The sequence below is a fragment of the Chiloscyllium plagiosum genome, unplaced genomic scaffold, assembly GCF_037043375.1.
Source record: "Chiloscyllium plagiosum isolate Xiang-an unplaced genomic scaffold, Cpla_swu_hap1 HiC_scaffold_39, whole genome shotgun sequence".
NCBI lineage: Eukaryota > Metazoa > Chordata > Chondrichthyes > Orectolobiformes > Hemiscylliidae > Chiloscyllium > Chiloscyllium plagiosum.
This window is the reverse complement of record NW_028270177.1, coordinates 42711377-42726408: the sequence shown is the minus strand read 5'-3', so window position 1 is coordinate 42726408 and position 15032 is coordinate 42711377. Positions and strand designations below refer to the sequence as shown.

At 44.1% G+C, this 15032-nt stretch overlaps 1 protein-coding gene across 3 annotated transcripts in view; it reads right to left on the bottom strand.

Moving 5' to 3' along the window:
• Window positions 1-15032, bottom strand: part of ankdd1a (ankyrin repeat and death domain containing 1A) — a 293056-nt gene that overhangs the window by 60934 nt on the left and 217090 nt on the right. For all 3 annotated transcript variants that reach the window (XM_043677683.2, XM_043677679.2, XM_043677678.2), the window contains one exon: window positions 669-800. In XM_043677683.2, the coding sequence (XP_043533618.2) occupies window positions 669-800 (132 nt within the window). The remainder of the gene's footprint in view (window positions 1-668; window positions 801-15032) is intronic.

Below are 15032 nucleotides of genomic sequence, written 5' to 3'. Positions count from 1 at the left end.
ACCCTGGTTAGACCACACTTGGAATAGTGTGTCCAGTTCTGGTCACCTTGTTATTAGGAGGATTTACCAAGATGCTGCCTGGATTGGAGGCCTTTTTTTATGAAGAGAGGTTGAGTGAACTGGGGCTTTTAACACTGGAGAGAAGGAAAAGAGGTGACTTGATAGAGGTGTACAAGGTAATGAGAGGCATAGACCGAGTAGATAGCCAGAGACTTTTCCCCAGAGCAGAAACGGCTGTCACGAGGGGTCATAATTTTAACGTGACTGGGGAAGGTATAAGGGAGATGTCAGAGGTAGGATCTTTACGCAGAGTGGTGGGTGCTTGGAATGCACTGCCAGCAGTGGTAGTAGCGTCAGAGACTTTATGGACATTTAAGCGACTGCTGGGCAAGCACATGGACGACAGTAAATTGAGGGGTATGTAGGTTAGGTTGATCTTAGATTAAGATAAATGCTCGGCACAACATCGTAGGTTGAAGAGCCATACTGTACTATGTGTACTGTAGGTTGAAGGGCCGTACTGTACTGTACTGTACTGTGCTGTACTATGTTCTATGTTCTAAAATTAGCCAGTGGCTATAGATGATACAACTAGGGACTGGTAATAAACACTAGCCAGCAAGGAACACACATGTCGCACAAGTGAATAAAGAAATGTGAAAAATTACCTGCCAGGTCTCTCCTGCCTATTCCCACTAGGCCTTCATACAACCCTTTAACTGGGTTTTCTCCTGAGATAATTACACCGGGCAGCCAATTCAGCAACATCCTGTGCCCATGCTCCTTGTAACTTTTCGTACCTGTTAATTAGAAAAATGCAAGTATCGTTAAATATTACAAACAGACATAAATATCTGAGAGCACAGCAGCTCAGTGGTTAGCATTGCTGTCTTGGGCGACTGTCTGTAGAGTTTGCACATTCTCCCCATGTCTGCATGAGTTTCCTCCAGGTGCTCCAGTTTCCTCCCACTGTCCAAAGATGTGCAGGATAGGTGGATTGGCAATGATAAATTCCCAAAGTGTTTGGGGATGTGCACTATAGGTGAATTAGCCACGGGAAATCCAGGGTTAGGGTGGTGGGGAGGGGGGTGAGGGGATAGGTTATGGTGGAATGATCTTTGGAGGGTCAGTGTAGATTTGATGGGCCAACTGGCCTGCTTCCACTCTATGATTAGGATAACCAAATTACTTAAAACTATAACACAATTTTATTCACAAAAAAATCTAATGCCTCATACATATATTATCTTAAGAAATAAATTTGGAAATTAGAGACAGTAAGAGAGAGAAAAAACATATAAATGAGTGAAAGAGCAAGAAAATGGTCAAGGGACTGGAACTGCTTTAGAGACTGCACCAAGAACTGCTATCTAGAGAATTAGGAGCTGCTATAGATCCAGCAATGTGCTAGGATAGAAGGGCTTATGCCCGAAACGTCGATTCTCCTGTTCCCTGGATGCTGCCTGACCTGCTGCGCTTTTCCAGCAACACATTTTCAGCTCTGATCTCCAGCATCTGCAGACCTCACTTTCTCCGCTAGGATAGAAGGACCTGGTTTAGACAGAGCAAGAAGTTGTTCCAGAGAGCATGAAACTGCCGTAGGGATAGTGGAGAGTTGCTAGAGAGAACAAAAAGATGCTATGGAGAGGGAGTGACGAACTGCCACAGAGAAAGAAAACTAGTATCTTTGAATATCACATATAGTCATAAAGATTAAACAACTGAATTACAGAACAAGGGGCTGCTAAAGAGACAGCGAAAGGGATCTATGGAGAGAACAAAGAGCTGCTAAAGAGAAAGAATAAAGAGCTCCGACAGAGAAACAGCTGCTAATGAGAGCACCCAAGGAGCTTCTACAGAGAGAATGAGGAGCTGCCACAGAGACAGAAAGCAAGGAGTTGTTATGGAGAGAAACGAGGAGGAGCTGTTCACAAGAGAATGAGAAGGTGCTAAAGGGAGAGAGAGAGAAATGATAATGAGCTGCTATAGAGAGAGCGTGAGCAGCTGCATTGGAGAGAAAATGAGAAACTGCAACACAGAGTGAAGATGTGTGAAAGAAAAAATGAGGAGCTGCCAATGAGAGGGAGAATGAGGAGCTGCTATAGAGAGAAAATGAGGAGTCACTACAGTGACAGAACAAGCTGCTGTTATGGAGGGAGAGATGAGGTTGCTGCTGGATAGAGTGAGAACCAAGAATTGCTGAAAGGGGGCTTTGACAGAGGGAGAACTAGAGCTGATATAAGGCGAGAGGACAAGTAGCTGCAATAGGGAAGGCGAGGGCGACGACACAATAAAGCAACAGAATGAGTTGCTATACAGTGGAACTGCTATGGCGATAAAGAGAGATGCAACTTTAGAAAGAGTGAGAAGCTACTACAGAATGTGAATGAATAGCTGTCATACGGGCGCTGTAGAGGGAGGGAATGAAAGTTGCCATAAAGAGACAGAAAACTAGAAGCTGCTAAAGAGGCAGAGAGAATGAGGAGCTGCCAGAGAGAATGAGTGCAAGGAGCTGCTATATAGAGAGACAGAGAATGACCAGCTGCAATAGAGACAGAGTGCAAGGAAGTGCTACAGAGGGAACAAGCAGCTGCTATCAAGGAAGCTACAACAGAGCAAAACCAAAAGGTCTCATAGTGCAGTGGTAATGTCCCTACCTCTGAGACAGGAGGCCTGAATTCAGCCACCTGCTCCAGAGGTAGGTAATAATATCTCCGAACTGGTTGATTAGAAAATATGTAGAGAGAAAATGAGGAATTGCTACAGAGGTGGTGAGAATGAGGAGTTGCCACAGACAGTGTGAGGTGCTATTATAGAGACAGAGAGCAAAGAGCCTGCAATAAAGAAACAGAATGAGGAGTTGCGACAGCAAGACAGAGTGAAGACCTGCTAAAGCGAAACAGCAAGAAGCTGCTATAGAGAAGGAAACAGGATTTGCTGTAGAGAGTGCAAGGAACCGCTAGAGAGCACAAGGAAGTGAGGGCCTGTCTTCGAGACAGGAACGAGGAGTGGCCATCGAGGGAGAGCTGCAATAAAGAGAGAGAGCAAGGATCTGCAACAGGGAGAGGAGCTGCTATAGAAAGTGAGGAACTAATATAGAATGAGAATGAGGCTGCTATAGAAAGACAGAGAATGAGGAGCTTCTCAGTGAGACAGATGGGATTGGAATGGAGTCATAGGAGTATACACCACAGAAAAAGTTCCATTAAATCTGAGTCTGTCAAAAACAAGCACCTAATTATTCTAAAACAAAAACAGAAATTGCTGGATGACCTCAGCAGATGTGGCAGCAACTGTGGAGAGAAATCAGAGTTAACGTTTCGGGTCCGGTGACCCTTCCTCCCAACTATTCCAATCCTAGCCCTGCGGCTGGCCCATAAACTTATATGGTGAAAATGAAGACTGGAGATGCTGGAGATCGGAGTCAAGAGTCTGGTGCTGGAAAAGCACGGCAGGTCAGGCCATAAGCTTGTATGCCTTTACATCACATATGCATATTTGAATACTCCTTAAGTGTTAGTTGTTGTTTCTGGTTCCACTAGCCTTTCAGGCAGTGAGTTCCAGATTCTAATAGCCCTCTGAGTGAAAAGGTCTTTCTACACATCTCCTCTAAACCTTGATCTCCTTACCTTAAATCTGTGCCCTCTGGTCATTGATCCCTCCACCAAGAGGGAGATGTTCTTCTTGTCTACCCCTCATAATTTTATACATTTCCCTTCAGTCTCCTGTGCTCCAAGAAAAATAGCCCCAGTCTATCCAATCTCTCTTCATAACTAAAACTCTCCAACCCAAGCAAGATTCTGGCAAATCTTCTCTGCACCCTCTCCAGTGCAATCACATCCCTCCTATTTTATGCCCTGTGCCACATGCTTATGAAACCAGAAATAGAAAGATAATACGTGTGAAAGCCTGGGTAAAGAGCTGGTGTAGGAGGGAGAGCTTCAGATATTTAGATCATTGGGATCTCTTCCAGGACAGGAGGGATCTGTACAAGGAAGATGGCTTATACATAAACTGGAGGTGCAACAATATTCTTGCAGGGAGATTTGCTAGTATCATTTGGGAGAGTTGAAACTAGTGTGGCGGGAGGGTGGGAACCAGAGCAGTAGGACAGCATGTGGAGTAATCAAGGGGAAGGTAGTGGTTAAGTCAAACAAATCTAATAGGAAGAACAGGCAGGACCAGTTTAATGAACAAGGTGGGACTGGTGGTCCTAAGTGAACTTATCTTAATGTCAGGAGTATAGCAGGCAAGACAGATCAGTTTAGAGTTTACATTAGTACATGAAATTGTGATGTTGTAGCCATTACAAAAATTTGGTTGAGAGAAGGGCATGATAGGCAGCTCAACATTTTAGAGTTTAGATGATTCAGCTGTGGTAGAGAGGGATGTAAAAGGATTCGGAGAGTTAAATGACTGATGAAGGAGAATGTACTGTACAGCTGTACAAAGAGAAGATATCTTGGATGGCCGTATGGGTAGAACTTAAGAATTAGGAAGCTGTAATCATTATGATGGGGTACATTATAAACCTCCCAATAGCCAGTCGGACAGAGAAACAGTCAACTTGTCGAAAGATGTAAAAGCAACAGGGTTGTTCTAGTGGGTGATTTTAATATTCCCAATATTAACTGAGGCTCCCTTAGTGACAGGGGCTTAAATGGGGCAGAATTTGTTCGGTGCATCAAGGGGGTTTTGTGAGATATTGTGTTTTAGGTTATCTTTACAAATTCACTCACCAGCTTGCTATATTCATTAATACTGGGTTCCTGTTCAAACATTCATGACGCTTTACTAACCCATTGCTTACTATAACATGATTTCATTCATTCATTTACAAAACTGTGTTTTGTAGTATATTTTACTATTGTAAGGTAGTAAAATTTCAAACAACCCTTTCTAATCAAAACAACCCTTTCAAACCCATTACTGCATTTTCATACCTTATCAGCTCTTGCTACCTTTGAACAAGCATAGCGTACAGAACAATACCATCCCCACCATCATGTCTCCACGAAACATTATAATATTAATCAGCCCTCACCAACCATTCTCCGGACCTGGACAGATTACAGAACAGCAAATGGTTTCTGTACGTACTTGTTAAATACCTTTTAATTGGGCCATTATCCCACTAAGAAACTGTCAAAATGGTGCTTAGGTGAAATTGCTAGAATGAATGGAACTCACACCAGCAAATAGTAAACAAATTTTGTAATTCAGCTGCAGTAATCAGTTTAATATCATAAAGTCAGACAGTCATAGAGACCTACAGCACAATCCTTTGGTACAAACTGGTTCATGCCAACCAAAATGTGGTAACCCCATTCCCCTGCATTTGCCCCATATCCTTCTAATCCTTTCTATCCATATATTTGTCTCAATGCCTTTTAAATGTTGTTAATGTACCTGCCTCAACCACTTCTGCTAGTAGCTCATTCCATACGTGTACCATCTTCTATGTAAAAAGTTGCCCCTCAGGTTCTTCTTAATTATTTCCCCTCTAACCTTAAACTGATCCCCTTTAGTCCTTGATTCCTCAACCCTGGGAAAAAGACTGAGTGCATTCACCCTATGCATGCCTCTCATGATCTTATACACTTCTATAAGACAACCCTCAGTCTCCTACGTTCTAATGAGAGAAGCCCTACTTTGTCCAAACCCTCTGATAACTCAGACCATTGAGCCCAGGCAACATCCTTGTAAATTTCTTCAGCACTCTTTCCAGTTTAATAGCATTCTTCCTATAACTAGGTGACCAAACTGAACACATTACTCCAAGTGTGGCCTCACCAGCATCCTGCATAACTACAACATAACTTCCCAACTTCTATTCTCAATGCCCTGACTGATGCAGTGTGACCAGCAGTCACATGGAATCCATGGTAAGCCAATAAATTAGATACAAAATTGGCTTAGAACATAGAACATTACAGCACAGTACAGGCCCTTCGGCCCTCGATGTTGTGCCAAGTTGTCATACCAATCTGAAGGCCATCTAACCTACACTATTCCATATGCTTTATCATAGAAGACAGAAGGCAGCTGTAGAGGGTGTTTTTCTGACTGGAGGTCTGTGACCATTGGTGTTCCACGAGGATCAGTGCTGAGACCTCTGCTGTTTGTACTGTATATACATAAGTTAGATGAAAATGTTAGCGGTATAATTAGTAAGTTTGCACACAAAATGAAAATTAGTGGCTCAGTGATTAGCACTGCTGCCTCTCAGCGCCAAGGACCCGGGTTTGATTCCATCTTCAGGTGACTGTCTGTGTGGAGCTTGCATATTCTCTCCATGTTTGCGTGGGTTTTCTCTGGGTGCTCTGGTTTCTTCCTTTGGTCCAAAGATGTGCAAGTTAGGTGAACTGGCCATGCTAAATTGCCCATAGTGTTCAGGGTGCTAGGTGCATTAGTTAGGGGAAATGTATAGCGGTAGGGGAATGGGTATCGGTGGGACACTCTTCGGAGGGTCATTGCGGACTTGTTGGCCAAATGGCCTGTTTCCACACTGTAAGGGTTCGATGATTTCTATGATATAGACTAGTTGGAAAGCTGGGTGGAGAAATGCCAGATGGAATTTCATCTGGAAAATGTGAGCTGATGTACTTTGGGAGGTCAAGTGCAAAAGGAAAGTACACAGTAAATGAGCGGGGTCCTTAGGAGTATTGATGTCTGGAGGGACTTAAGTCCAAAACTCCTGGAAAGTGGCAACACAAGTGGATGAGGTGGTAAAGAAGATATACGGCATGCTTGCCTTCATCAGTCAGGGTACCAAGTACAGAAGTTGGCAAGCTATATTGCAGTTGTGTAAGACTTTAGTTTGGCCACAGTTGAAGTACTGTGTACAGTTCTGGTTGCCACATTATAGGAAGGATGAAAAAGCATTGGAGAGGGTGCAAAAGTGGTTTACCTGGATGTTGTGTGGATTGGAGTCCATTAGCTATAAAGAGTGGTTGAACAAACTTACATTCTTTCACTAGAGCTGAGGGAGACCTGATAGAAGCATGTAAAATTATGAGAGACATGGATAGGCTGGAATGTCATAGTCTTTTTCCTACAAACGTCAAATACTAGCGAACATAGTTAAGAAGGAAAAGTTTAAAGGAGGGCAAATAATATCCTTGCAGGGAGGTTTGCTAGCGCTGCTCAGGAGGGAGGCGAATGTTGTTCCTCTTTTTAAGGGTAATAGGGAAATCCCTGGCAATTACAGACCAGTCAATCTTACGTCTGTGGTCAGCAAAGTTTTGGATAGAATTCTGAGGGATAGGATTTATGACTATTTGGAAAAGCATAGTGTGATTAAAGGCAGTCAGCATGGCTTTGTGAGGGGCAGATCATGCCTCACAAATCTTATTGAGTTCTTTGAGGAGATGTCAAGACAGGTCGATGATGGTCAAGCAGTGGATGTGGTATATATGGGCTTCAGCAAGATAGGGTTCCCCATGGTAAACTCATTCATAAGGTCAGGAATTATGGGATACAGGGAGATTTGGCTATCTGGATTCAGAATTGGCTGGCTGACAAAAGGCAGAGAGTGGTTGTAGATGGGAAGTATTTTGCCTGGAGGTCAGTGTTGAGTGGGGTCCCACAGGGCTCTGTTCTTGGGCCTCTGCTCTTTGTAGTTTTTATAAATGTCTTGGATGAGGAGGTTGAGGGATGGGTTAGTAAATTTGCAGATGACACAAAGGTTGGAGGTGTCGTCAATAGTATAAAGGGCTATTGCATGCTGCAGCACGACATAGACAGGATGCAGCGCTGGGCTGAGAAATGGCAGATGGAGTTCAACCTGGATAAATGCGAAGTGATGCATTTTGGAAGATTGAACTCGAATGCTGAATATAGGATTAAAGGTAGGATTCTTGACAGTGTGGAGGAACAGAGGGATCTGGGTGTGCAAGTACATAGATCCCTCAAAGTTGCCACCCAAGTGGATAGGGTTATTAAGAAAGCATATGGTGGTTTAGCTTTCATCAACAGGGGGATCGAGTTTCAGAGCCGCGAGGTTTTGCTGCAGCTCTACAAGTCCCTGGTAAGACCACACTTGGAATATTGTGTCCAGTTCTGGTCGCCCTACTATAGGAAAGATACAGAGGCTTTGAAGAGGATGCAAAGAAGATTTACCAGGATGCTGCCTGGACTGGAGGGCTTGCCTTATCAAGAAAGGCTGAATAAGCTCGGACTTTTCTCTCTGGAGAGAAGGAGGAAGAGAGGAGACATGATCGAGGTGTACAAAATAATGAGGGGAATAGATAGAGTCAATAGCCAGAGACGTTTCCCCAGGGCAGGATTGACTGGTAAGAGAAGTCATAGTTTGAAAATATTAGGAGGAAGGCAGAAAGGAGATGTCAGATGTAGATTCTTTACATGGAATGCGTTGCCAGCTGTGGTGGTGGAAGCAGAGTCACTGGGGATATTTAAGCGACTGTTGGACATGCACGTGGATAGCAATGCATTGAGGGGTGCGTAGGTTAAGTTACTATATTTTACATTAGGATTAAATCTCGACACAACATTGTGGGCCAAAGGGCCTGTTCTGTGCTGTACTTTTCTATGTTCTATGTTAAACTAGTGTGGAAGGGGCTGGGAACCACAGCAGGAGGTCAGCAAGTGGAGGAATTGAGTGGAAGGGAGACATTAGGATCAATAAGTCAGAAAGGAAGGACAAGCAGAGACAGGTAAATGAACATGATGGTACTCACAGGCCGAAGCATATTTCTTTCAATGCAAGGTGTATTATAGATAAGGAAGATAGGGTTAGAATCTGGATCAATATATGGGACTATGATGTTGTGGCCATTATAGAGATTTGGTTGAGAGAGGGACAGGACTAGTTGCTCAACATTCCAGGGTTTCATTGTTTTAGATGAGAAAGAGAGGAAGGTAAATGAGATGGAGGAGTTGCATTATTCATCAGGGAGAATGCCACATCTACACTCAGACAGGACATGCTGGAAGGCTCAACCACTGAGGCAATATGGATAAAGCTCAAAAATAAGATGGGTGCAATTACTCTGACAGGATTATACTACCGGCCACCAAACAGCCACCGAGACATTTGAAGAACAAATATGTAGGCAAATTATGGAAAGATGCAATAACAACAGGGTTGCATTGTGGGTGTCATCAACTTCCCCAATATTGACTGGGACTCCCTTAGAGCAGGAGGCTTAGCCAGGCAGAATTTATTAAGTGCATCCAAGGGGGTTTCTTGAAACAGTATATGGATAGTCCAACTAGAGGAGGGCCATACTGGACCTTGTATTGGCAAATGAGCCTGGCCAGGTGATTGACCTTTCAATGGAACACCAGTTTAGAAATAGTGATCACAACTCTTTAAGTTTTAAGATATGAATAAGGATAAGTCAGAAGCTTGCAGGAAGGTACTAAATTGGGGGAGGGCAAATTACAATAGTATTAGGCAGGGGCTCGGGCATGTTAATTGGGCTGTTATCGGGCATTTAACAAGTGAGTTGCTTAAATGTCTGTTGATCAGAGTTCAGGACCGGCATGCTCCAGTTGGGAGGAAGGACAAGGATGGCATTTTGCTCTATTTTTTACAGAGCCGCAAGGAGAGTGGGTGGAGAGAAGCGAGGGCTGCCGGTAGTGGTTAAGCTTTCCCACTTAAAAAGGGACTCGGGAGTCAGGCCTCCAGTTTTTACAGAGCGACGAGGAGAGAGGGGAGAGAAAGGCGAGAGCTGCCGGGAAGGGTAAGTGATTGTTTTTTAAGTGGGTGAGATCTAAACCTGAGGCCCCTACACCATCGGGTCTCCCTCCCACCCATCTCCTCTAACCTTAATAAGAGTCTGTAAACTCAGTAGGAAGAAAATTACTCTGTAAGGTAAGGGTATTTTTCCTTTTCTTTTATATATTTAAGTGCATTGTTTGGTATTAGTTAGTTGAGTTAAAGCTAAGGCTTACAATGGCAGAGGACCTCAGACCCGTGGCACGTGCCTCTTGCTTGATGTAGGAGCTGAGGGACGTGGCTAACGTCCCTGACTCTTACACTTGCAAGGAGAGTGTCCAGCTGCAGCTCTTGTTTGACCACATGACGGCTCTGGAGCTGCGGATGGACTCAATGTGGAGCATCCGTGGTCGTGGAGAGCACGTTTAGTGAATTGGTCACACCACAGATTAGAATTGCTGAGATGGACAGTAAATGGGTGACCAAAAAGCAAAGAAAGAGTAAGAAGGCAGTGCAGGTAAACCCTGCAGTCATCTCCCTCCAAAACAGATATACTGTTTGGGGAGATGGCTCACCAAGGGAGGGCAGCAGTTGCCAGGATCATGGCACTGTGGCGGGCACTGCTGTTCAGAAGGGTGGGAAAAAAACTCGTAGGGCCTTATCATAGGGGATTCTGTTATAAGGGGAGTAACTAGGCGATTCTGTGGCTGAAAACGAGGCTCCCAGATGGTATGTTGCCTCCCAGGTGCTCGGGAGCGCTGATCGGCTGCAGAGCATTCTGAAAGAGGAGGGTGAACAGCCAGTTGTCATGATGCACATAGGTACCAATGATATAAGTAAAAAACGAGAGGAGGTCCTGAAAGCAGAATTCAGGGAGCTAGGAGAGAAGTTAAAGAGGAGGGTCTCAAAGGTAGCAATCTCAGGATTGCTACCAGTGCCACGTGCTAGCCAGGATAGAAATGAAAGAATAGGCAGGATGAACACATGGCTTGAGGGATGATGTAGGAGGGAGGGGTTCAGATTTGTGGGACATTAGAATCAGTTCTGGAGAAGGTGGGACTATTTCAAATTGAATGGTCTACACCTGAACCAGACTGGAATTAACATCCTTGGGGAAGTTTTTGTTACTGCTGTTGGGGAGGGTTTAAAATAATGTAGCAGGGGGCTGGGAACCAGGCGAAATGACTGGCAGACGGTGAGGTGGAAACTAAAGGCAGTAAGGAACAGGATCATGAAGTTAGCATTACCAAGGGAAGAGGAGGCAGACAGCAGATGAATGTAAATGGACTCTTGGACTGAAGTGCATATCCTTTAACGCAAGGAGTATAGTGGGTAAGGCAGACAAACTTAGGGCTTGGATTGGTGCCTGGGAGTATGACGTTAATGCGATCACAGAGACTTGGCTGAAGGAAAGGCATTATTGGCAACTAAATGTTCCAGGATATAGATGCTTCAGACAAAACAGGAAAGGAAGTAAAAGAGAGGGAGGGGTTGCATTGCTGTTGAAGGACGATATCATGGTTGTGCTAACGGAGGACACTATGGAGGGCTTGAGAACCGATGCATTATGGGAAGAGCTGAGAAATAAGAAGGGTGCAGTTGCATTGTTGGAGCTGTACGACAGGCCTCAGTGAGCGTGAGGTAAAATAACAAATAGGTAAACAGAATATGGAAAGATGTCAAGGTAACAGGGTGGTGGTGGTGATGGGAGATTTTGATTTTCCCAACATTGACTGGGATACACTTAGTGTCAGAGGTTTGGATGTGGCAGAATTTGTTAAGAGCATCCAGGAAAGTTTTCTAGAGCAGTATGTCAATAGTCCAACTAGGAAAGGAGCCATATTGGACCTGGTGTTGGGGAAAGAGCCAGGCCAGGTGGTAGAAGTAGCAATAGGGGAATTCTTTTGGAATAGTGACCACAATTCTATAAGTTTGTAGACAAAGATGAAAGTGGTCCTAAGGGAAGAAGCCAAGGCCAATTATATCAAAATTCGGCAGGATCTGGGAAATGTGGATTGGGGGCAACTATTTGAAGGGAAGTCCACATTTGATATGTGGGAGATTTCAAAGATAGGTTGAAGATAGTGCAGAATAAGCATGCCCCTTTGAAAACAAGGGATAGGAAAGGCAAGATCCGTGAACCATGGATGACAGGAGAAATGGTGCAACTAGCCAAAAGGAAAAGGGAAGCATACATAAGGTCCAGGAAGCTAAGAACAAAATGGGCCTTGGAGGAATATCGAGAGAATAGGACCAATCTTAAACCAATCAAGCGGGCTAATAGGGATCATGAAATAACTTTAGTGAGCAGAATTAAGGCGAATCCCAAGGCCTTTTATTCATATGTACGAAGCAGGGGGTAACTAGAGAAAGGATTGGTCCACTAAAGGATAAGGAAGGAAGGTTGTGCGTTGAACCTGAGAAAATGGGAGAGATTTTTAATGATTACTTACAGTGTGGAAACAGGCCCTTCGGCCCAGCAAGTCCACACCGACCCTCCGAAGAGCAACCTACCCAGACCCATTTTCCTACATTTACCCCTTCACCTAACACAACAGGCAATTTAGCATGGCCAATTCACCTAACCTGCATATCTTTGGACTGTGGGAGGAAACTGGAGCACCCACAGGAAACCCACGCAGACATGGGGAGAATGTGCAAACTCCACACAGACAGTTGCCTGAGGCGGGAATTGAACCCAGGTCTCTGGTGCTTGTAAGCAGCAGTGCTAACCACTGTGCTACCGTGCCACCCACAGAACACTTTGCATCAGTGTTCACTGAGGAGAGGGGCATGATGCATGTTGAGATTAGAGATAGAAGTTTGTTTACTCAGCATCACGTTGACATAAGGAGGGAGGATGTGTTGGGTAGGCTAAAGGATATTAAGGCGGAAGGGACGGGATCTATCCCAGGTTGCTGAGGGAGGCAAGAGAGGAAATAACTGGGGCCTAACAGCTATTGTATCATCCTTGAACACAGGTGAGGTGCCGGAGGACTGGAGGGTTGCTAATGTTGTTCCCCTGTTCAAGAAGGATAGTAGGGATATTCCAGGTAACTACAGACCAGTGAGCCTGATGTCAGTGGTGGGAAAGTTGCTGGAGAAGTTATTGAGGGACAGGATCTATTTATATTTGGAAGAGAATGGGAAAAGTTTAAGGGTGTTATATGAGGAAAGTACTTTACACAGAGGGTGGTAGGTGTCTGGAACGTGTTGCCAACAGAGGTAGTAAAGGCAAGGCACAGTAGATTCATTTAAGGTGCGTCTGGACAGATATCTGAGTAGGTGGGGAGCAGAAGGATACAAATCCTTAGGAATTGGGCGATAGGTTTAGACAGTGAATTTGGATCGGTGCAGGCTTGAAGAGCCTGTTCCTGGGCTGTAAATTTCCTTTGTTCTTTGGCAAGTTGAGGGAATAATGAGGGAAGTTGTGAATTTAGTCAAAAGGGAAAAAGAAACATATGCAAGGTTTAAGAAGCTAAAATCAGACAGGTCCCGTGAGGAAAATAAAGAAAGCATAAAGAATTCAAGCAGGGAATTAGAAGAGCAAGGGCCATGAAATGACCTTGGTAAGTAAGGTTATTCTACACATACATTAAAAACAAGAAGATAACTAAGGAGAGGATAGGACCATTCTTGAACAAAGGAGGAATCTTGTGCTTGGAGGCAGAGGATGTGGGTGAGATCCTAAATGAGTACTTTGCATCGGTATTCTCCCATGAAAAGGATATCAAGGATAGTGAGATGTGTGTGCAGCATGCTAATATGCTAGGACATTTTGAGGTCAAGAAGAAGTGATGTTGGGTCTCTTGAAGACCATTAAGGTGGGTAAGTCCCTAGGGCCCCATGGTTATTGAGAGAGGCAACAGAGGAGATTGCTGGGATCTTGACCAAGATCTTTGAATCCTTGTTACCCACTGGAAATATCTCAGAGGACTGGTTAGAAGTCAATATTGTTCTTCTGTTCAAGAAGGGAAATAGGGTAATCCAGGAAACTATAGATCAGTGAATCGCACATCGGTGGTTGGGAAGCTACTGGTGAGAATTCTTAGGGGTAGGATTTACGTGCATTTGGAAAAGCAATGCCTAATTAGGAACAAACAGCATGACTTTGTGCAGAGCAGGTCATGTCTTACAAACTTGATTGAATTTTTCAAGGACACGACAAAGGTGATCGATAAGGGTACAGCAATTGATGTAACCTGCATTGATTTTAGTAAGACTTTCAACAAGGTCTCTCATGGTAGGCTCATACAGGAGATTAAGATGCATGTGATCCATGGTGACTTGGCCGTATGGATTTAGAATTGGCTTCGCCATAGAAGTAATGGTGGAAGGGTGATTTTCTGGCTGAACATCTGTAATTAGCGGTGTTCCACAATAATCCATATTGGGACCTCTGCTGTTTGTGATATATATAAATAACTTGGACGGAAATGTAGAATGGTGAGTTAGTAAGTTTGTTGTCCATACATAGTTCGGTGGAATTGCAGATAACGTAGAAGATTGTCAAAAGATACAGTGGGATATAGATCAGTTAGAGAAATGGGTGGAGAAATGGCAGATGGAGTTTAATCTGGGTAGGTGTAGGGTGCTGCACTCCGGGAGATCATATGTTAAGGAAACTTATATAGTTAATGGAGCATTGATGTACAGAGAGAAGTTTGGGTTCAAGCCCACACCTCCCTGAAACTAGCCACACAAGTAACTATGGTAGTAAAGAATGCATATGGCATGCTTGCCTTTATTGAGTACAAGAATTAGGATGTCATGTTGCAGCTTTAAAAGACTTTTGTTAGACCACAATTAGAGTACTGCATTCAATTCTGGTTGCCACATTAGAGGAAGGATGTGGAGATTTCGGACAGGATGTAGAAGAGGTTTTCCAGGATACTGCCTAGATTAGAGGATATGAGCTATAAGGAGAGGCTAGAAAAACCCCAGTTCTTTTCTCCGCAGCGGTTAAGGTTGAGGGGAGACTTGATAGAAGTCTATAAAATTATGAGATGCATAGTAAGGGTTGACGGTCAGAATTTTTTTCCCAGAGGTGACATGTCTAATACTCAGGGGCATGCATTTAAGATGAGAAAGGGAAAGTTCAAAGAACTTGTGAGGGGCACATTTTTGCATAGACAGTGATAGGAGTCTAGAACGTGCTGCCAGGGTGGTGGTGGAGGCAGACACATTAGGAACGTTTAGGGGATATTTAGAGAATATCCAGGTAATGGAGGGATATGGACCAAGGGCAGGCGGAAAGGATTATTTCAATTTGGCGTGATGTTCAGTACAACACTGTGGGCTGAAGGGCCCTTTCCTGTGCTGTATAGAACATAGAACAGTACAGCACAGA